Genomic DNA, 20,635 nt, shown 5'->3' with positions numbered 1-20,635 from the left:
TCGGTTAACCATTTTTCGGTTCGGATTCGATCCGCTTTTCGGTCAATTCGGTTTTTAGGTTCCTTTTGCACGTACCAGCCTGAAAAGCGATATGGAAATAGTGTCAAATGGTTATGGGCCGAAATTGAATCCCGGTCTGTGAACATGTGTCTAATTGTGGGCCTCCAGGCCTGTACTACGTCAAGGCCTAGGACGAGCTTTTGGAGCAAGAACAGGGCCCGTTGTAAACTAGGTCAAGGGCCAGATTGTCAATAAAGCAAGATGGAAGCGTATTTATGGCATTGACATCTTTTCAGCAAAATCCTATTCTTTCGAAGAAAATAGGGTTTTGCTGTTGGAATCTAGTTCCGTCTTCTCAACCTTCGCAGGACTCTTTCATTGCCTCTGGTACGCTCTCTAACTTGGATGAATCGATCTTCCCTATCATCTTGCTTGGAAATCTCTGCTTTTCTTAGGCTTTATTGCGTTTTTCTTTAATGTTCTGTTGCGATTGATGAGATTGAAATCGGATATCTGTATTGCGGGTTTTATGGGAACTATTGTTTTCTTTTTATCGATTAATTAATTGGTCATTGATCTTTTCTCTTACCTCTGGATGGTGTTTGTTTCGCATCAACTGTCCGTTTTATTAGGGTTTGTTAAACTACCGAATACGGTTTCTTTGAGATCTCAATTGTAAACTTAAACTGAACGTGTCCCCAAATTGTACCTTCTCAATTGTATTTTCCTTTATAATACAAAAATTGTATCCATAGTTACTCAACGCATTTGCTTTATTCAGTTCTGTCAGTCTGGTTTCTCCGAGCCGTTGAAACAACCACCAAAATGCAGAACGAGGAGGGTCAAAACATGGATCTGTACATCCCCAGGAAATGGTATATACAACCGTGTCTCATATTTTCTATCACCCTTAAGAGCTTGCTTATTCTTGCTGTTTTCGTCTATGTTAATTAGATATTGAAGTTTTTATTTATTTACTACCTATGGTTTATGATTTGCAGCTCTGCCACAAATAGGCTTATTACTTCGAAGGACCATGCATCTGTCCAGATAAATATTGGGCATGTGGATGAGAATGGCATATATACTGGCCATTTTACCACATTTGCTCTGTGTGGTTTTGTCCGAGCTCAGGTTCATCTTCTGTTCACTTTATTCGTTATAAGAACCCCTCTTCTAAATTTAAATGTTTACAGTTATGCTGACCTTAGGGATAGTGATCGTCTATGTTGTAATTGTACAATAATTCGTTATAATTTATTATTGAAGAACTTGGATTACCACAACATAGGAACAGAAAATTTGAAAATAATAATTGTACAATAAGGCAGAGCACTTGTATTGGTGGGTCTCAAAATACCATGTGCTTTGTGGTGTGACTGAACTGGTTTGAGAAAAAGCTAAAGAAACAGAAAGCATCTCAGGGTAAAGACCGAGATGACCCATCCAGTGTATTGGTCTGTATGGATATTTAGAAGCTTGGGTTTAACTTTATTGTTTTCTGTATTTAAAAAGTTGAACTTGGACCTTTGTTGTCTCAGAATGGTATCTGGTCCTGGCTCTGCCCTGGCTAGCCATTTTTGACATATCTCACCATCATCAATATTGCCCCAGCTTGTTGGAGCTTTAAGTTCTGGCCCTTGAGTTTTGCTTTCCTCAATTTTGCATCCAAACAGTTCCCAATATTGTTGGCTATTGCCATTGGTTTTCTAATGACACTACTATACCATCTCCATTGATCCAATGTAATGTATGTTATTGTTATGTAATAGCATGTAATAGCTAGAGGTAGACATTGTTTAGTCTGCATGAAGTGACTTTGGTGAAGAGCAATTAAGGTGTCTGTCATTTGATGATGCTATGTGCTTCTGATTTCCACAGTTTGATGAGCCTATGTGCATTTGAGATTAAGTAACATAATAAACATACTAAGTACTAACAGGTCTCTAGGTACACATTAATCACACTATTTGGTCTGTAGGCTGTAGAATGTTCAAAATGCCATTTGAAATCTTAAATAGATGGTTTTGTTAAGGTTGTAAATGCAACCTTTTGTGTTGAAATTTGCCATGTATTATTTCTTGCTATAAGCATGATTTTTATTGTACTGTTGAGTATAACCACCTTTTATTAAAACAAATAAATTTGCCATGTATTATTTCTAGTGATTTAAATAGGCACTCCTAGGCGCACAGGCAAGGTGCATACCCTAAAATGCTCCTCGCCCTGGTCCTAGGTGCACCCCTTGCAAAAGCTGCATGCCTGGTGTGCCTTGCGCCTCAGCCTCAAAAGATGCAGCCCTTATTTGCTGATGTTGTTTGTCATTCATTGCAATATGTTATCCTCTTAAAAGGCAACGGAAGCTATAAAATCATTATTTTTTATATGAGAAATAAGAATTTCAGACCCTAACATAGACTTGTTCGGGCTTGCCTTGAGAGGCGTGGCACAAAGGCGACTCATAGAATCAAGAATGAAATATGTTTTACATCACATTAGCCACTTGAAGCAATGCAATTAAAAAAAAAAAAGAGATTGTGGGTTTTACATGCTTGAAAATGCTTTATATGTTCGCTTTTATTTTTAAATTTTCATTTGAATACGCTTTACATTTTATGTTTATCTATTTAAAATTTAGATAATAGGTTATTTAAAAACATTTATTTTAAAGTTTAAGTTTATATATTTTTTAACATTTTGTTTAATGTTTTTTTGCATTGTTTAAAAATTTTTGGCATTTGTTTGAATTTTCTGACTTTTTTTTTTTATATTTAGCCTTTTTTTTTTTGTAATTTTGCACCTTGCTTAAAAAGGTGTGCACCTCGCCTTGTGCTTTGCGCCTCAGGCACAAATTGGCCCTTGCGCTTTGCGCTTTTAAAACACTGTTTATTTCTTGGAAGAATGGTTTACTAAAGCAAATAAATTTCAGCCCCCTGTTGGCTAGTTCTCAATCATTTATTGTGTTCACTTCTACTCTTGAAAATGTTCTTTAGCACCATTGTTTTCCATTTGGGTATCTTCCGAGGATGTTTCCATAGTACCACTGGTAACCATAGACACATTTTACACTTCTCATGGGAAGGTTATCGGCATTGTCTCATCCATTGTATAATGCACACTTGAAAGGTTTATGGAGGATGAAATTAGGTGAGAGTCGTAACATCATATATTTTCCTCTCCAAAATAATCAAGCAAAGATATTGCTTGGATGTCAACGGCGTTGTTATGTTTGGATAGTGCCATTTATTCTTGAGTGATCTGTTGTTGACAAGGGTCACAAACGCATGTATGAACTAATGTATTTATAGTTTGCTCGAATCCTTGTGTGGTACTTCCATCTTTTTTGTGCTGTTTCTTGACTGAGGTTTTCTTGTTGCTATACACTGCAACCCTATCTAAACTGATGAAAGAAAACCAATGGTTTTGCAGGGAGATGCTGACAGTGCACTGGATCGTCTCTGGCAAAAGAAGAAAGTCGAAGTTCGACAGCAGTAAGCAGAGATGATTGGCTGATTGCTGCTGGTGTTTTGCTCCTGTTTGGAGACTTTGATAATAGAGCCATTGAACATTTTACCAAAGGATTGAGTATGAGTTCTAGTTCAGTAGTTGAGCTTTTTTTTTTTTTTTTGCAGTTAATCAGTGACGTGGATTCGATGTTGTTGACAAATCTGTTTGTGGAATGATGAAGAATGGTGTAGTGGTTATAGAAGACATCTATTCTTGAGTAATTTTGATAATGACCTTCGCATTTTTTTGTGGTGCATGATACTCTGCCTTCTATCCTTCCTCGGGCTCCATACAATGGTAATGTGACGATCCCACGTGACATTTTGCTGGTTAAGGTCATTTAACATGTCCTAGATTGATAGAACTCCATCCCTATCGTTGGTGAGTCCGGATCTTCTGACCAGAGACCACAATACATTGCTGGCCACCTTCATCTCTTCTACTTTAGCAACTGGATGTGTTGTGGTCAGCAGATCTCGACCAAGCTTTGGCTGTATACATTGGGCAACCTGGTCTGTCAACACTCAACAGGACTCTCCATGAGTGGCACTTTTTCAGTCCCCCACACCCCAGCCATGCATCTGACACCGATATTGTTACCTAGTTGTGGGCAAGGTTCACACTATCGGAAACGTAAGATCTATTGCAAAGACAATTTTAAGAGATGTTCTTAATATATGAGGAGATCCGAAGTCCAGTTAATCTTCTCTTTCCATCCTAAGTCTCCATTACAACCAGGAAGAGATGTTATCAAGTGGCTAGTTCACACATTGCATTCTTTTAAATAATAGTTGAGTGCATGTGAGTTCTGCAAGAATAGAAACTAAGAGAGAGAGAGAGAGAGGGTAAGTTGGGTTGGCCCAGATTGGCATTTTATACTGTTTAGGGCTCAGACCTTCTGATTGGGTCCATTCATTCAAACTAACATGGACGAGATGCACCCCGGGAGAGGGATGGACAGATTGTTGGAGATAGTAAAATAAATGGAGAGGGGGGTGTGAAAATAAATGGATTAGCTTTTTCACATGATGTTCTGGATGTAAAAGACAAGGCAAGTATTGAAATAGAAAGTTAAGAAATGTTATTAGAAATTTCATAAACTTTTTTAAAGAACTAATATCCCTCATTTTCTTCTCTCTCAAACCAAATATACCTTTTTAGTTTGTCCTCAACTAGTTTCTTAAGCATTTCTTTTCTCTATCCAAAACTTGTGTGATTATCAATAAGGCTGTCAATAGGCTCAAAAAAATCCCATACCTAATCACATTTGATTTGATTATCTTGGATTAGAAGATCTATCTACATAATTCGGACTTGGGTTTTACGATTTGCATCTAATTAATTAATCGGATCGGATGCAGGTTTAATGCCATCTGATTCCATTGAAATCCAAGTCTGGTTATTTTATAATACATATTAATTTAATATATAAAATTCATATAACTATATATAAATATAAAAATATATAATTTTATTATTATATATTATGTATAAATTAATAACAATTATTTTAAAATTATGATAAGGAGTTGCATTAAATCCAAATCCGGTCCAAGATTCCCAAATCCAGTTGGATTTCAGATTTTAAGATTTCATTAGTTGGATCAGATTCAAATGTTATTGTATTTGATATGATTTCAACCATAATTTTAAACATTTACATGGCCGGTTAAGGGGGTGTTCTCCGATGTGAATTTTTTGTTTGTTTGTTGTGAGTTTTAAAATCAAAATAGAATCACTTGGTTTGAAAAACAAGTGGGTTCTTGAAACACAACAGGATTCCTTGCATGCAAAAACTTTGCATATATTCTGAAAGCAGTGGAATCCAGTTGCAAATAAGAACGTCTTATCATGAATTTAACATACATGTATGGGAGATATTCCCAATGTTTAGGCGGATGCTTCGTGAGAAGAATTGTTGCTGGAGAGTTTTGGATTCTCTTAAAACAACACATAAAATGTGCTATGGTTATAAATGGGTTCTTTTTCCTTCCAAAACTGAGATAAAAAAAATAAAAAGACTTGTTCATAAAATTCTGGTTGAAAGAATAATCGTGGTGTTTGATTCTGTAACTGTTTATGTGAAAAACAATGCCAGTTCATAGCCATGGAGGCAATTAACCCAAAATATTATTGGTCAAGACTGTTTATTAAATAGACATTTTTTTTCGGTTTGTGTGAGAGCCAATTGTTGGAGGAAACACTATTTTTAATATTTTCCCAATACTCAACTATTTATTTATTGTTGAGTTTCTATGATACCTAATAGCGTCTAATGGCACCTAACTATCAAACAACACCAAATAAACGTTTATTAACCACTTTCTCGTTTTTCAATATAAAAATAGCACAAAAATTTTAGAGAAAATTCCTGATAGGTACCCTGTACTTTAGGTCAAGTGCCAATTTAGTACCCGAACTTTAAACGTGACAACCTAGTACCTGAACTTTCATTTTGCGACAATCTAGTACCTACCATTAATGAATCATCAATTATGTATATCACGTGACCTCATGTGCGATTTAAGACAATATCAAAATTACCCTTAGACACTGTTCATCATCTTCTTTCTCAAGAAAATGAAACAGAGCCCAAGCTCTCTGTACGTAGTTGAGGGACGACTCAGATGTACTACTAGTACCACCCTTCATCCAACTATGTTGATGAAAATATCCACCACTAGCTCACTAGTCACCCTCACAATGGTACCACCGGTGGCAGTAGCAAGAAGTGAATGAGTCGCTGATTGTCGGCAACATTCTAGACTCCCAGTTTGAAACCAAGAAAAGAGAAGCAACGAATGTTCATAGAATGGATCAATTGAGTGGAGCCATGGGGGTAGAAAAAAAAAAAGTAAAAACAATCAACAACTGACCCAAGTGCGTTCTTCTTGCAATACTAGACAGCCATAGGATTCGAAGAAGATTGTATTGGTTTGAGCTTTCACTAATCGCTAGCTTTATTTTGGTTTGGACTTTGGACTTTCAGAGTTGGGCTTGGCCGCTTTTAGACGGCCTTGAGTCCTTTGACGTTGTTGAGTCTCGAGTTTATATATTTGTTACAACTCACTTACTCTTGAGAGTTGAGCTTGAGACTCTTATGGCTTATCTCATAGGAATAGGATAATAGATAATACCAACAGCTTTGTAGTTGGATGGTTCTGTTAGAAAACCATTTTCTATAGACCTAGTTTTTCAGCACAACACACTGCCAGATATAAAAAATGATTCTTAGTTGGACTTTAGGTATTTTCCACTTGCCATAACCTAAAAAAAACATTGGAATTTTGTTGGCAATTCTCCCCTATTTTGGAGCTTCCATCTTGATGGTCCAAGCATGCCATTGAACCACTCAGGCTCGGTGTTCCATTTTGAGGAATACATGGCCACAAAGGCTGAAAGAGTGAACAAGGCTCTGGACGAGGCTATTCCTCTGAGACATCCTACTCAAGATACATGAGGCCATGAGGTATTCATTGCTGGCCAATGGGAAGCGCATCCGTCCCATCCTGTACATCACATCCTGTTAGTTAGTGGGAGGGGATGAGTCATTGGCTTTGCCCGTGGGGTGTGAATCGAGATGATTCATACCATGCCACTCATACACGATAACCTCCCTTACATGGACAACGATGACCTGAGACGAGGCAAGCCCACCAACCATAAGGCTTTTGGGGAAGCCATAACTGTTCTGGCTGGGGGTGCACTTCTTTCCCTTGCCTTTGATCATGTCGCGGCTAGGACAATCAATGTGCCACCGGAGCTTGTCGTGCGGGTAGTGGCCGAGCTGGGTGTGGCAGTTGGGTCTGATGGACTTATGGCAGGTCAAATTGTTAACATTGCCTGTGAGGGACAACTAGTAGTGGATCTAAAGGAATTAGAGTACATTCATTTCCACAAGACTACAAAGCTGCTTGATGCTTTGGCCATCTGTGGAATGATCATGGATGGAGGAAGCATGACCAAGGTGGAGAGGGTGAGAAGGTATGCCAGGTGCACTGGTTTGTTGTTTCAGGTGGTGGATGATATTCCAGACATTATAAGGTATGCTAAGTATTTTCATCTGTCATCTGAAGTCTCAGCCGTCTACTATTAACAGCTCCAACGGTAGCCATGGCAGCATTCTTAGACTAGCAAATTAGAGGGGTGGAGAGGAGGAAAGAGTTAGGAGAGACAAGACGATGAATAAAAGGCACTGCTAGTCTGGTTTTATTGGATGGTTGATAAAGAAAATTAGATGACACTTGAAGGGCATGTTTGTCTTTTTGTATGCCACTTAACGGCTGGTTAATGTCGGGTACTAGATTGTCGCAAAATGAAAGTTTGGGTACTAGTTTCTTGGGTTTTAAAGTTCGGGTACTGAATTGGCACTTGGCCTAAAGTACAAGGTACTTATCGGGAAAATTTCCAAAATTTTATTAAATAAATGCCTACAGTACTAAACAACCCCAACGTTACATCTAATTATTTAGGGTAAATTACTGAAGCCTCCCCCGAACTTTCTGACCATTGCTGAAATCTCCCTTGAAGTTTGATAATTGCGATCACCCCTTTGAAACTTTGTGACATAGTTGCAAGTAGACCCCGTTTGTAATAATATATTTTAAAAATAGACATTGGAATGTCCAAAAATACCCACACAATTATTTTTCACCAAAATGTTTACTTCCAACTATTCCAAAGTTCAAATGAGGTGATTGTAATTATCAAACTTCATGGGAGGTTTCAACAATGGTCTAAAAGTCAAGATGGGGTTTCAACAATTTACCCAATTATTTAATATCACATTCCATAAATTATATAATTTCAATAGCATAGAATTTGTTTTTTGTTTTAAAAGACCATTGTTTAGGTTGTTTCAATAATATGTATTGCTTTTTTTTAATAAAATGTAATTTAGTTTTTCTTTTCCAAACAGAAAACACGATTCAAGGATGTGTTTTTGCATTGTTGTTGATGTCACAATTTTAAAAACAAATGAAAACAAAAAACATTGGAAAAATCTATGATAACGGAAAGACATGATATTAAAAGAGCTTTGACCAATCAAAATATATCGTGAATTTTATTGTGATGCCAGTTGATTGGCTGTGAGTTTCTCAGATACGATGCCTTTCCGGTATCAAAGTCATACCCAAAAACATTTATGCTGTAAAACATCGGATAAATTTTGTTTTCATGCTGTTTTAGAAAGGAAAAGAAGCAAATGGGTATTTTCCTACTATACGGATTTGTTCTTAAAACAATGACAGTTAAAATGTGTTATTGGTTGCATGTTTTTCTCAAAAAATGAAACAAAATTGTATTCTCAAATTTCTGATTAAAGAACATGTTTTCAATTTGGGGGCTTCATATCATGTCTTATAGATCATATAGCAAAAAGCAAAATCCAATTTATTTTTCCTTGTCAAAACAAAAGTACAATTCAATAATGCTTTTCAGTTTTGTTGCTTAGGCTCCATTTGGAAAGAGTACAAATACAAATATGTAGAGCGCAAAACCTTTTATTTTGTATGTATTTGTACTGTGCTTATTTGTATTTGTACTCCCTCCAAACTGAGCCTTATGTGTCAATTTTAAAACCATCAAAAAAAACATTCAAAGTTATAGGTAAACCTGTTCATGGGCCGGATTTGGACTTGGCTTTTGACAAAAATTGAATGGACCCAGCCTGTAGGTGTGCTTACAGTTTGGTTAACCGAATTGTGGGGTAATTTTTTGAACCGAACCGACCTGTTCGGTTTTTAAACTAACTGAACCGAAACTAAACCGATAACCGATTAACCACGGTTCAATTTTTTGGTTTTTTTATGCACTCAAAATAAAAAAAGGGAAAAAACCATCCCCCTTGCATAATTTGTTCAAAGGAAGCCTGTAAGCCTTGAGGTTGCAAAGAACACAGACTCCAGTTCTGCCCATGGATAATATTAGTGTTTACTCATAGATGATTAAAATGAAAAAGTATTGAAAGGATTGAAACAATATAGAAACAAAAGGTATAATTTTGACTAATGCCAGTATCAAGGTGAAAAGGAGAACAAAATAACCTGCATTTCTTCAAGAGGAATGTATTTGACAAGGCCACTAACAACAGTTCTTGGTGATCCTTCACCCACATCAATCTCTTTCACATAAAGGGAATCAACATTTGGATGTTTATGAACCTTTTTTATGAGGCCAACACGGATATCAAGCCTACTGATAGAAGTTTCTACTTCAGTAGTTGCCTTTGGTTTGGTGACAACTGTAGATTTGTTTGGTCTTTTTTTGTCATCACCATCTTGTAGAAAAACGTTGAAACTTCATCCAAGTACCCAAAATAAAAGCTGAAAACAAACTGTCAAAGTTTTTTTCCCAGAGGAAGTTTCTGTATTTATGTATGTGGCTGCTCATTAAATGTACCTTAAACATCTACCACATATACCGATTAATAACGGTTGTGATGAAACAAACTATTAGAGCAGAAATTTTAACCTTATTGGCTTATTGCAGGGATATTTGGAGTAGTCTAGTCATTGGACTCTAGGGGCCGAAACAGGAGATTTACAGTGAATAGTTCGAGGTGAAATCAGCTACTCCTGTGGTTTTAGCCCAAGGCTACGCTAATGGGCATAGTGGATTTTTCTTGCAATGGTTCTTTCACTTGGATCAGGTCTGTTATTAAACTTTGGTATGGACAGAATAGAGTTATAACATCCAATCCATGGTTTCTTATGTATTTTTAAAGGATTTAATTTTTCAGGGTAGTTGTTTTTTTTTTCTACAATGATTGGGGTTTAGGTCTATAGAAAGGGCCATGTTTGTGTTTTAACATTATTTCACTTTTCTTGATTAAGAAAGTTTTTTATACTAATTTGAAAAAAAAAATCATTGTCTTTGTTGTCCTACTTAATATATAGCATGGATCTTTTTTTATCAATAACAAAAATTTTATGAAGAAAGAACAATAATAACAACATCCAAGAGGAGAGGTAAACTCTCGTAGCCCTCCCCAAAGACAAGAGCACAAAAGATTACAAACAAGCCCACATAGATTGAACCCTTCCAACCCCCTATTTGGTTAATCCATAAATCTCACTTCCAGGCCTCTAGAAAGCCATTTTAATTTTTTTCCTTTCATTTGCAAATTCCTAGTCCATTATCTTCTTTTTCTAACCAGCCAATATCTAACTAGGAATTGCCTTCAATGATCAGTCTGTGACTATTTAATTCTTTTGCTTTTTTTAACCTTTCCAAAGCAGCCAAAATTTCATATTTGAGAGAAATTCCTACATCAATAGACTCAAACGATAGAGCCAAGACCTATCCTTCCTGATTCCTAGATACACCTCCCATACTTAGAAGGCCTGGGGTTGCCTTCACTACTTCATCAAAGTTTTATTTTGTGAACCCTTCAGCTGGTGGAGACCACATTGGATTAGTGACAGATTACTGAAGGCCTTTACTATTCATGTATGTCAATATAATACATAGCTCTCACTATTCTGCCCATGCATTGCCTTCTTTTACATAAAGAACTAGTTCAAATCATGAAATTTGAACTGGTTCAAATCCCCTTTACTCACTCATCCTAGATCCTTTACTTTTGTAATATGTTTGTGAATAACTATGCTCTTTTCTAATTTTAGGCATGAAACCCAATGTATCACTAAATCTTCTAATGATGTAATCATTATGCAGAAAATAATTTTCAAACATTGCAAATACAAGATATTTCAACATGGGTATCCGTATCTGGTCACATTCTAAGATTATCAGATCCTAATGGAAAGCCTGCAATGTTAATTAACACCTAGAGTCTACCTAGAACATGATAAAATCATCTGGAAAAGAACCTAACCAGAAATATCTATTAATCTTAGATTTTTAGGTGTAGAACCTAACCAGAAAGCACATATAAGAAATGGTTAAGTGAGATGGTGTTTTCAAATCAATTTCTTGAAAAAGAAAGAAAGAACACAAGAAAAAACCAACAGGTCATCAAATCAAATTCCCCTATTCTTTCCAAAGCTACCAAATAGTCATGATCAACATTGAACCTAAGTAGTTAAGTAAATGGCCTTACATACAGATTGAGATGTAATGGCATAGCTGAGAACTGAGAAGCTGACTAGTGTAATTTTTAATGGTCCTAGTTACACACCTTCTACTCCCTTCTCTCCATTTTCATACTTGCAGTCTCCTCTCCTGAACATTGTTACCAACATTGTCAATTTGAGATGGTCATTCCGCATCAAAACTAGCTAGCCATGCCAGAGTATATAACATAGTCAATAACAAAACAGTCAAATAGTAATATTAAAAATAAAGAAACAGATAATAGATGAAATAAACCAAGGTTGCTACAAGTTATACCTAAATTTGACATGGTTTGGCCATGAGCACAAAGACTTTTACAAGTGTTACTAATTTTTTCACCTGTCATGTTCTCACTAATTAAAAGCAACAAGCAACTTAATCATTCCATGGAGTAGCATAGTAATACCTTTGAAGCCTACTATTCGCCTATTTCAAGCCCTTCCCTCTACATCTCTCATCAAAATTTCTTAGCTAATGGTTCTAACTTTGGAGGGGAAAAACTTAATAGAGCTAGAACCAAGCACAAATATAACAGTCAAAGAATTAAAATAAATAAACAAACTTGTATGGCTGATTGGTTGTCAAAGAATTAACCAAGACAATAAATCCATAACCATAAAAACCACAACTACAAGTCCATAGCCATAAAAGTCCATAAGCATAATCCATAATAACCACAATCACAACAATGCAATTTGCATCATAAGAACCACAACTATAAGTCCATAACCATAAAATAATTAAAAAAACCACAAGGTTCACAACCACAAGCCTACAAGGACCACAACTATAAAAAAACAAATTCATAGTTTCACACTTCATACTTCACAACCACAAACAAATTATAAGTATGGGAGGTGTATCCAAGAATCAGGAAAGACACGTCTTGGCTCTATCCTTTGAGTCAATTGATGTAGGAAATTCTCTCAAATATGAAATTTTGGTTGCTTTGGAAAAGTTAAAAAGAGCAAAAGAATTAAACAGTCACAGACTGATCATTGAAGGCAATTCCTAGTTAGCTATAGGCTGGTTAGAAAAAGAAGATAATGGATTGGGAATTTGCAAATGAAAGGAAAAAATTAAAATGGTTTTCTAGAGGCATGGAAGTGAGATTTATGGGTTAACCAAATAGGGGGTTGGAAGGGTTCAATCTATGTGGGCTTGTTTGTAATCTTTTGAGCTCTTGTCTTTGGGGAGGGCTAAGAGAGTTTACCTCTCCTCTTGGATGTTGTTATTATTGTTCTTTCTTCATAAAATTTTTGTTATTGACAAAAAAAGATCCATGCCATATATTAAGTAGGACAACAAAGACTGTTTTTTTTTTTTTACAAATCAGTATAAAAAACTTTCTTGATCAAGAAAAGTGAAATAATGTTAAAACACAAACATGGCCACTTCTGTAGACCTAAACCCCAATCATTGTAGAAAAAAAAAACTACTACCCTGAAAAATTAAATCCTTGAAAAATGCATAAGAAACCATGGATTGGATGTTATAACTCTATTCTGTCCATACCAAATTTTAATAACAGACTTGATCTAAGTGAAAGAACCATTGCAAGAAAAATCCACTATGCCCATTAGCGTAGTCTTGGACTAAAACCATAGGAGTAGCTGATTTCACCTCGAACTATTCACTGTAAATCTCCTGTTTCGGGACCCCAGAGTCCAATGACTACACTGCTCCAAATATCCCTACAATAAGCTAATAAGGCTAAAATTTATGCTCTAATAGTTTATTTCATGACAACCGTTATTAATCAGTATATGTGGTAGATGTTTAAGGTACATGTAATGAGCAGCCACATACATAAATACAGAAACTTCCTCCAGGAAAAAAGCTTTGATAGTTTGTTTTCAACTTTTATTTTGGGTACTTGGATGAAGTTTCAATGTTTTTCTAACAGATGGTGATGACAAAAAAAGACCAAAAAAATCTACAGTTGTAGCCAAACCAAAGGCAACTGCTGAAGTAGAAACTTCCATCAATAGGCTTGATATCCGTGTTGGTCTCATAAAAAATGTTCAGAAACATCCAAATGTTGATTCCCTTTATGTGAAAGAAATTGATGTGGGTGAAGGATTACCAAGAACTATTGTTAGTGGTCTTGTCAAATACATTCCTCTTGAAGAAATGCAGGTTCTTTTGTTAATACTGACATTAGTCAAAATTCTACCTTTTGTTTCTATATTGTTTCAATCCTTTCAATACTTTTTCATTTTAATCATCCATGAGTAAACACCAATATTATCCATGGGCAGAACTGGTGAGTCTGTGTTCTTTGCAACCTCAAGGCTTACAGGCTTCCCTTGAACAAATTCTGCAAGAGGGAAGGTTATTTCCTTTTTTTATTTTGAGTGCCTAAAAAAACCAAAAAACTGAACCGTGGTTAATCGGTTATCGGTTCGGTTTCAATTCAGTTAGTTTAAAAAATGAACAGGTCGGTTTGATTCAAAAAATTACCCCACGGTTCGGTTAACTGAACCGTGAACACACCTACAAGCTAGGTCCATTCAATTTTTGTTAAAAGCCAAGTCCAAATCCGGCCCACGAACATGTTTACCTGTAATTTTGAATGTTTTTGTTTGATGTTTTTAAAATTGACACATAAGGCTCAGCTTGGAGGGAGTACAAAAACAAATATGAACAATACAAATACATACAAAATAAAAAGTTTTGCGCTCTACATATTTGTATTTGTACTCTTTCCAAATGGAGCCTAAGCAACAAAACTGAAAAACATTATTGAGCTGTACTTTTGTTTTGAGAAGCAAAAATAAGTTGGATTTCGCTTTTTGCTATATGATCTATAAGACATGATATGAAGCTCCCAAATTGAAAACATATTCTTTAATCAGAAATTTGAGAATACAATTTTGTTTCATTTTTTGAGAAAAACATAAAACCAATAATACATTTTAACTGTCATTGTTTTAAGAACAAATCCGTATAGTAGGAAAATACCCATTTGCTTCTTTTCCTTTTTAAAACAACATGAAAACAAAATTTGTCTGGTGTTTTACAGCATAAATGTTTTTGGGTATGACTATGATACCGGAAAGGCATCGTATCTGAAAAACTCACAACCAATCAACTGGCATCACAATAAAATTCACGATATATTTTGATTGGTCAAAGCTCTTTTAATATCATGTATTTCCGTTATCATAGATTTTTCCAATGTTTTTTGTTTTCATTTGTTTTTAAAATTGTGACATCAGCAACAATGCAAAAACACATCCTTGAATCGTGTTTTCTGTTTGGAAAAGAAAAAATAAATTACATTTTATTAAAAAAAAGCAATACATATTATTGAAACAACCTAAACAATGGTCTTTTAAAACAAAAAACAAATTCTATGCTATTGAAATTATATAATTTATGGAATGTGATATTAAATAATTGGGTAAATTTTTGAAACCCCATCTTGACTTTCAGACCATTGTTGAAACCTCCCATGAAGTTTGATAATTACAATCACCTCATTTGAACTTTGGACATAGTTGAAAGTAAACATTTTGGTGAAAAATATCTGTGTGGGTATTTTTGGACATTTCAATGTCTATTTTTAAAATATATTATTACAAACGGGGTCTACTTGCAACTATGTCACAAAGTTTCAAAGGAGTGATTGCAATTATCAAACTTCAGGGGAGATTTCAGCAATGGTCAGAAAGTTCGGGGGAGGCTTCAGTAATTTACCCTAAATAATTAGATGTAACATTGGGGTTGTTTAGTACTGTAGGCATTTATTTAATAAAATTTTGGGAAATTTCCTGATAAGTACCCTATACTTTAGGCCGAGTGCCAATTTAGTACCCGAACTTTAAAACCCAAGAAACTAGTACCCAAACTTTCATTTTGTGACAATCTAGTACCCGACATTAACCCGCCATTAAGTGGCATGCAAAAAGACAAAAGTACCCTTCAAGTGTCATCTAATTTTCTTTATCAACCATCCAATAAAATCAGACTAGCAGTGCTGCCTATTCATTGTCTTGTCTCTCCTCACTCTTTCCTCCTCTCCGCCCCTCTAATTTGCTAGTCTATGAATGCTGCCATGGCTACTGCTGTCCCAACCGTTGGAGCTGTTAATAGTGGACGACTGAGACTTCAGATGACAGATGAGAATACTTAGCATACCTTTGTAATGTCTAGAATATCATCCACCACCTGAAACAGAAAACCAGTGCACCCGGCATACCTTCTCACCCTCTCCACCTCGGCCATGCTTCCTCCATCCATGATCATTCCACATATGGCCAAAGCATCAAGCAGCTTTGTAGTCTAGTGGAAATGAATGTACTCTAATTCCTTTAGATCCACTACTAGTTGTCCATCACAGGCAATGTTAACAATTTGACCTGCCATAAGTCCATTAGACCCAACTACCACACCTAGCTCGGCCACTACCCGGACGACAAGCTCCGGCGGCACATCGATGGTCCTAGCCTTGACATGATCAAAGGCAAGGGAAAGAAGTGCACCCCCGGCTAGAACATCTATGGCTTCCCCAAAAGCCTTATGGTTGGTGGGCTTGCCTCGTCTCAGGTCATTGTTGTCCATGTAAGGGAGGTCCATTTAGGACCACTATTAGTGCAAACTGCATAGTGGTTGGTGGGCTTGCCTTATTAGTGCAAATTGCATAGTGGTCCGGTTCGAAACAAAACCGAATGAATTATTCAAAGAATTCATTTAGGACCACTACAATTGATGTTTTGCAAATATTGACCACATCAACAAACTGGATTTGAATTAGTTGTGTCTTAGCGAATTTGTTTGTTAAATGGGCCTAGCCAAAGCAACCCATTGGTAATTCTAAGACGCTGGAATTTGTTTGTTGTGTTAAACCAGAATTGCTTAGGCCCAAAGGCGAGCAATTAAGATTTAACATCATGAATGTGAATCATTTGAAGATACCTAAATCCCTAATGCCCAAAGGTGTGGGATAGCAATCTCAATTGATACACACTCACTTAAACCGGCAATTGGGTTGAATGCCCAAAGGTAAAACTCAATTGCTTATGTGGTGAAATCCTAATTCTATAAATTTGATTTAAATTTGTAGCTAATCTCGATACCTTCAACATTACTGCAATTCCCATGTTGGATGAAGATAATTACGGAGAATGGAGCGAAATGCTTCATATAATTCTGGGATGCAAAGACCTAGATTTAGCCATATGGGAAAAAACAAAACCCCGTACTTATTGACAATGCATCTCAGAAAGAAAAAGAGCACTTAGGTAGTTGGGAAAAATCTAACCGAATTTGCAAATCCATCATTAAATCCCGCATAAACAAAAGGATAAGAGGTGCTATTCCGGAGAAAGATACTGTGGCTGAATATCTTGTAGCCATTGAAGAACATTTTGTTGCCTCAGAGAAAGTGGTTTTACAGACACTATTGATTAAACTAGCTAACATGAGATTAGCTAATTCGAAATCTGTTAGAGACCACATTCTAGAAATGAATGACATAAGTGACAAACTCAATAGCCTTGGTGTGACTGTCACCGACCCCTTCTTGGTCACCTTCATCCTTACCTCCTTGCTACCTGAGTATGGACCATTCAAGGTGTCATACAATACTCAGAAGGAACCCTAGAACTTTAATAGGCTCATGACTATGTGTGTGCAAGAGGATGAAAGGCTTAGACAAGAGAGGTTGGAAACTGCTAATCTTGTCATGAATGGTGAGAAGAAGAGGAAAGGTCCTGCACGGAAGAACAAGAGGAATAAAAATACTAAAGGAAAACCAAATGGTGAGCCTAATTGCTTCTTCTATAAAAAGAAGGGTCATATCAGAAGAGACTGCACAAGTTTCAAAAACTGGTTGGAAAAGAAGAAGGGTCTGAAGGGGAAAGAGTCAAGTACTAATACTTCATTGGTTTGTGAATCTAATTTTGATTCATGGTGAATTGATTCGGGTGCAACAACTCGTATAGGATCTAAAATTTACAAAACTCTCCCCATGCAAACCTGTCTGTCCCAGTGCCATCCCTCCAAGTACAATTTCATTGTCCGGAGACTTGGACACAAAAATGTGCCCCATCTATCCATTTATTTAGGAAGGAGACCACCCACCCTTACCTATATTGGACTTCCAATAACTGATGTGTGGTGAATAATAATTAGCCCTTTTCCACTCAATTTACCCATGAAGTCATTCAATGGCTACGAAAATCCAGTTTGAGAAAGCAAAGTACGTTCGACCAAAGTAGCTAGAAATAGATACATAGAAGAATTAGAGCAACAAAGTAACAGACGGACCCATGCCGCTCAGCTGCGCTAGCTATATTTGCACATTATGCATGTTGAGCATTCATGTACATATATGCATCTGATCAATACGACGAAACACTACTTATTTGAATTTTATGATAAAAAGAAAAAAAGACAAAGTAAAGAGCGCTATAGCTAATTAATTTCTGATTATCAATTCATTAGAACCAACTCGCCCTTTCTTTCACTTTGATCATCAACCCATCCTTCACCTCAAGCATGATGGCCGGTTTGTAGGAAATAGGATGATCCTCGACCACTTGAATCTGGAAGTTGAAGAGCACAGCTGAAGCGGCCAGCTTCATATTGGTGAGAGCCATGTTTTTGCCTAAGCAAGACCTCTGTCCAATGCTGAAGGCGAATAATAGCTTGGAAATCTTGTCCTTGTCCAGCGTCCCATCCGGACGGATCCATCTCTCCGGCCTGAATTCCAGGCAGCCGTCCCCCCAGAGCGACGGCATCCTCCCGACCGCATACATGGACAGTATTATCTGCATCCCTGGCTTGACGATGCTACCATCTGGGAGCACTTCTTCCTTCACGACACCCTTCACGTTCACTGGGTTCGGTGGACACAACCGCAGAGACTCACATAATGCTGCATGCAAATACACCAACTCTCGTAAATCTTCTGAGTCGAATACCCATGGCTTCTTGTATTCAACCCCGCCTTCCTTCAGCTTATCAGACACCACCAGCCTTAACTCTTGCAGGATCTTTTCTTCCACACGAGGGTTTCTGGAAACCAGCCAGATGAACCAGATAATGCCTGAGGCCGTAGTGTTTCGTCCCGCCATGAAAAAGTTGAGCACCGTGTCCCTGAGGAACTTCACCCTCGGCTCCGACCAGTCGTTCTTCTCCCCCAGAGATCTGATGAAGTTGGACAAAAGAGAGCTTTCTTCGGTGTCTATTCCTTTAAGCAATTGTTCTTTCTTGTGTAAGATGAGATCCAGTATGGACGCATCTGCCAACTGCCATGCTCTGGCCAACTTCTTCTCCGGCCCAAGCCTCAGTCGACGGAGCAGCTTCCACAGAAACGTCGGCGTAAAAAGCCTGAAAAGTATAGCTGCTTGTGCATCGTCAACCGCTTGGGCAACTTCGTTGATGGGAAGATCTTCAGAGAGGCAACCTAAATCTCTTCCGGCGATGGTGATATTAATACTGTCGAAGGTGAACCTCATACAAACATCTTGGAAATCGACGGTAGTCCCTTCCCTGGCCACACGAGCTAGCATGGGGAGGAGCTTCTGTTCTACCTTTTTCTGGACGGTGCTACTGACGAAGCTCCGGAAGTCGATCGATCTGAAAACCCAGTGTGCGGTCTTCCGCTGCGCATGCCAGGAGTCGCCCTCCGCGTTGAAAATGCCATCACCAAGAATATCAAACGCCTCTGTGAAGTCCTCCCCTTTGGGGTAGTTGGAAGGATTTGTTTTCAGGATGTGCTCGAAATTCTGGGGATCGCAGGTGACGAACTGATCAAGCTTTGAAAAGATGGGGCCCTTGAGGTAGAAGCTATAGGTGCCGAGGGAGATGAAGACATGGGTGAACCAGTCGTGCAGATTGAGGATGTTGCGAAGGAGCACAGGAGAAGAGCCTAGCAATGGCCAGTTCAGTATGACGCTCTTGTTCTTTTGTTTGAGCAACCATGTGAGACTGAGAGACAACAGCAGCAAAACAATGGCTACCAGAGTCTCGTACCCTAATCCAGTGATCACCATCTCTCTGCTTGTGTTGTGCAATCTGCTATTGAAAAAATCAATGAATCAGAGTTATTTATAGACTCAGTCACAGAAAAGAAAAGATAAGTGCAGCTTCACGTGGCGATCCAAGGCGCAACCACCACAGTTTGCATCAAAGAGACGGCAATCATGGAGCTCAACTGTCCCAAACCTCTGGCAAAATTGACGAGTTTCACTTTTTTTGTTGTTGTTGGGTTGAAACTATCAAGGTTTCACTTATTAGACAGGCAAAAAGCGACCCTGATACACAGATTTGGGTCCGGAGTTTTTATGGGAAAATAAAACAGTCGCATGCATACGATTCAATTACATCTCGACTTTTTAACCCATAATCCAATGAGAGAGAGAGAAGCTCACATGATCGCATCTGCTGCGATTGTCGCTGACGTATATATCCATGTTTGATTGGGCGGTCACAAACAGCAAATAGAATTAAGGAAGGAACTACAAGCAACTCGGGGTATTGAACCAACCATGAAACATGACATCACCTCTGTACACATACGGACTAATTAAATCCGCAGAGTACCGCCTCATTTGCAGATATTGTTAATGGATTCTCTCTCTATCTATCCAGGAGATATTTCCAATGCAAGGATACAATGGTTGTTTGAAAGTCCTCCCGTTTCGTGTAAATGTTTTACCTGTCTCATTTGCTTTTTCAACGACTGTCACGAGAAGAACATATATCTCTCCTGAGTGAATGCGAGTATTGTTCCACATATATCACCAGTGAAACCATGGTTTTTAAAAAAACCCGGTCGGACCGGACGGTCAGACCAAAAAACCGGGAACCAGTCCGGTGCCGGTTCCAGGTTTCCCCAAAACCGGATTTTCCATAAAAACTGTTGACTTTGCTTACTAAAACTGCTGACTCGGGCGGTTAATCGTTTGAGTTGTTCGAATGATTTTGACTGATTTTCAATTTTTTTTAATTTTTTTATTTTATTTATCTTGTCAAAACGAGCCGACCGTTCAATTCGAACTATTTGACCCAATAATCGAACCCCTGACCGACTCGATTT

The 20,635-nt window shown here is 37.5% G+C and overlaps 1 protein-coding gene and 2 pseudogenes across 2 annotated transcripts; 2 read left to right on the top strand and 1 right to left on the bottom strand.

The window, feature by feature from the left end:
• Nucleotides 1–91: 91 nt before the first annotated feature.
• LOC148861539 (small ribosomal subunit protein eS21-like) lies at nucleotides 92–3,763 on the top strand. The gene is made up of 4 exons (XM_088984600.1): nucleotides 92–387; nucleotides 782–875; nucleotides 1,002–1,134; nucleotides 3,430–3,763. The coding sequence occupies exons 1-4, from the start codon at nucleotides 276–278 to the stop codon at nucleotides 3,493–3,495; spliced, it is 405 nt and encodes a 134-aa protein (XP_088840726.1). The 5' UTR covers nucleotides 92–275; the 3' UTR covers nucleotides 3,496–3,763.
• Nucleotides 3,764–6,844: 3,081 nt separating this feature from the next.
• LOC148861538 (heterodimeric geranylgeranyl pyrophosphate synthase large subunit 1, chloroplastic-like) lies at nucleotides 6,845–7,603 on the top strand (annotated as a pseudogene).
• Nucleotides 7,604–17,777: 10,174 nt separating this feature from the next.
• LOC148861537 (cytochrome P450 86B1 pseudogene) lies at nucleotides 17,778–19,960 on the bottom strand (annotated as a pseudogene). The gene has a single exon (XR_016112209.1). The product of XR_016112209.1 is annotated as a cytochrome P450 86B1 pseudogene (transcript).
• Nucleotides 19,961–20,635: the final 675 nt, after the last annotated feature.

The sequence above is a fragment of the Nelumbo lutea genome, chromosome 4 (assembly GCF_056320005.1).
Source record: "Nelumbo lutea isolate HS-2025 chromosome 4, American lotus-T2T, whole genome shotgun sequence".
NCBI lineage: Eukaryota > Viridiplantae > Streptophyta > Magnoliopsida > Proteales > Nelumbonaceae > Nelumbo > Nelumbo lutea.
Note: the sequence above shows the minus strand (reverse complement) of the source record. Positions and strands in the feature narration are given on the sequence as shown.

What these genes read in the sequence shown, in the direction of transcription:
- LOC148861539 (XM_088984600.1), top strand. Translation starts at nt 276, where the DNA reads ATGGCATTGACATCTTTTCAGCAAAATCCTATTCTTTCGAAGAAAATA. An exon ending in GGACTCTTTCATTGCCTCTG is followed by an intron (nt 388 to 781) that starts GTACGCTCTCTA and finishes TGCTTTATTCAG; the next exon opens with TTCTGTCAGTCTGGTTTCTC. An exon ending in CTGTACATCCCCAGGAAATG is followed by an intron (nt 876 to 1,001) that starts GTATATACAACC and finishes TATGATTTGCAG; the next exon opens with CTCTGCCACAAATAGGCTTA.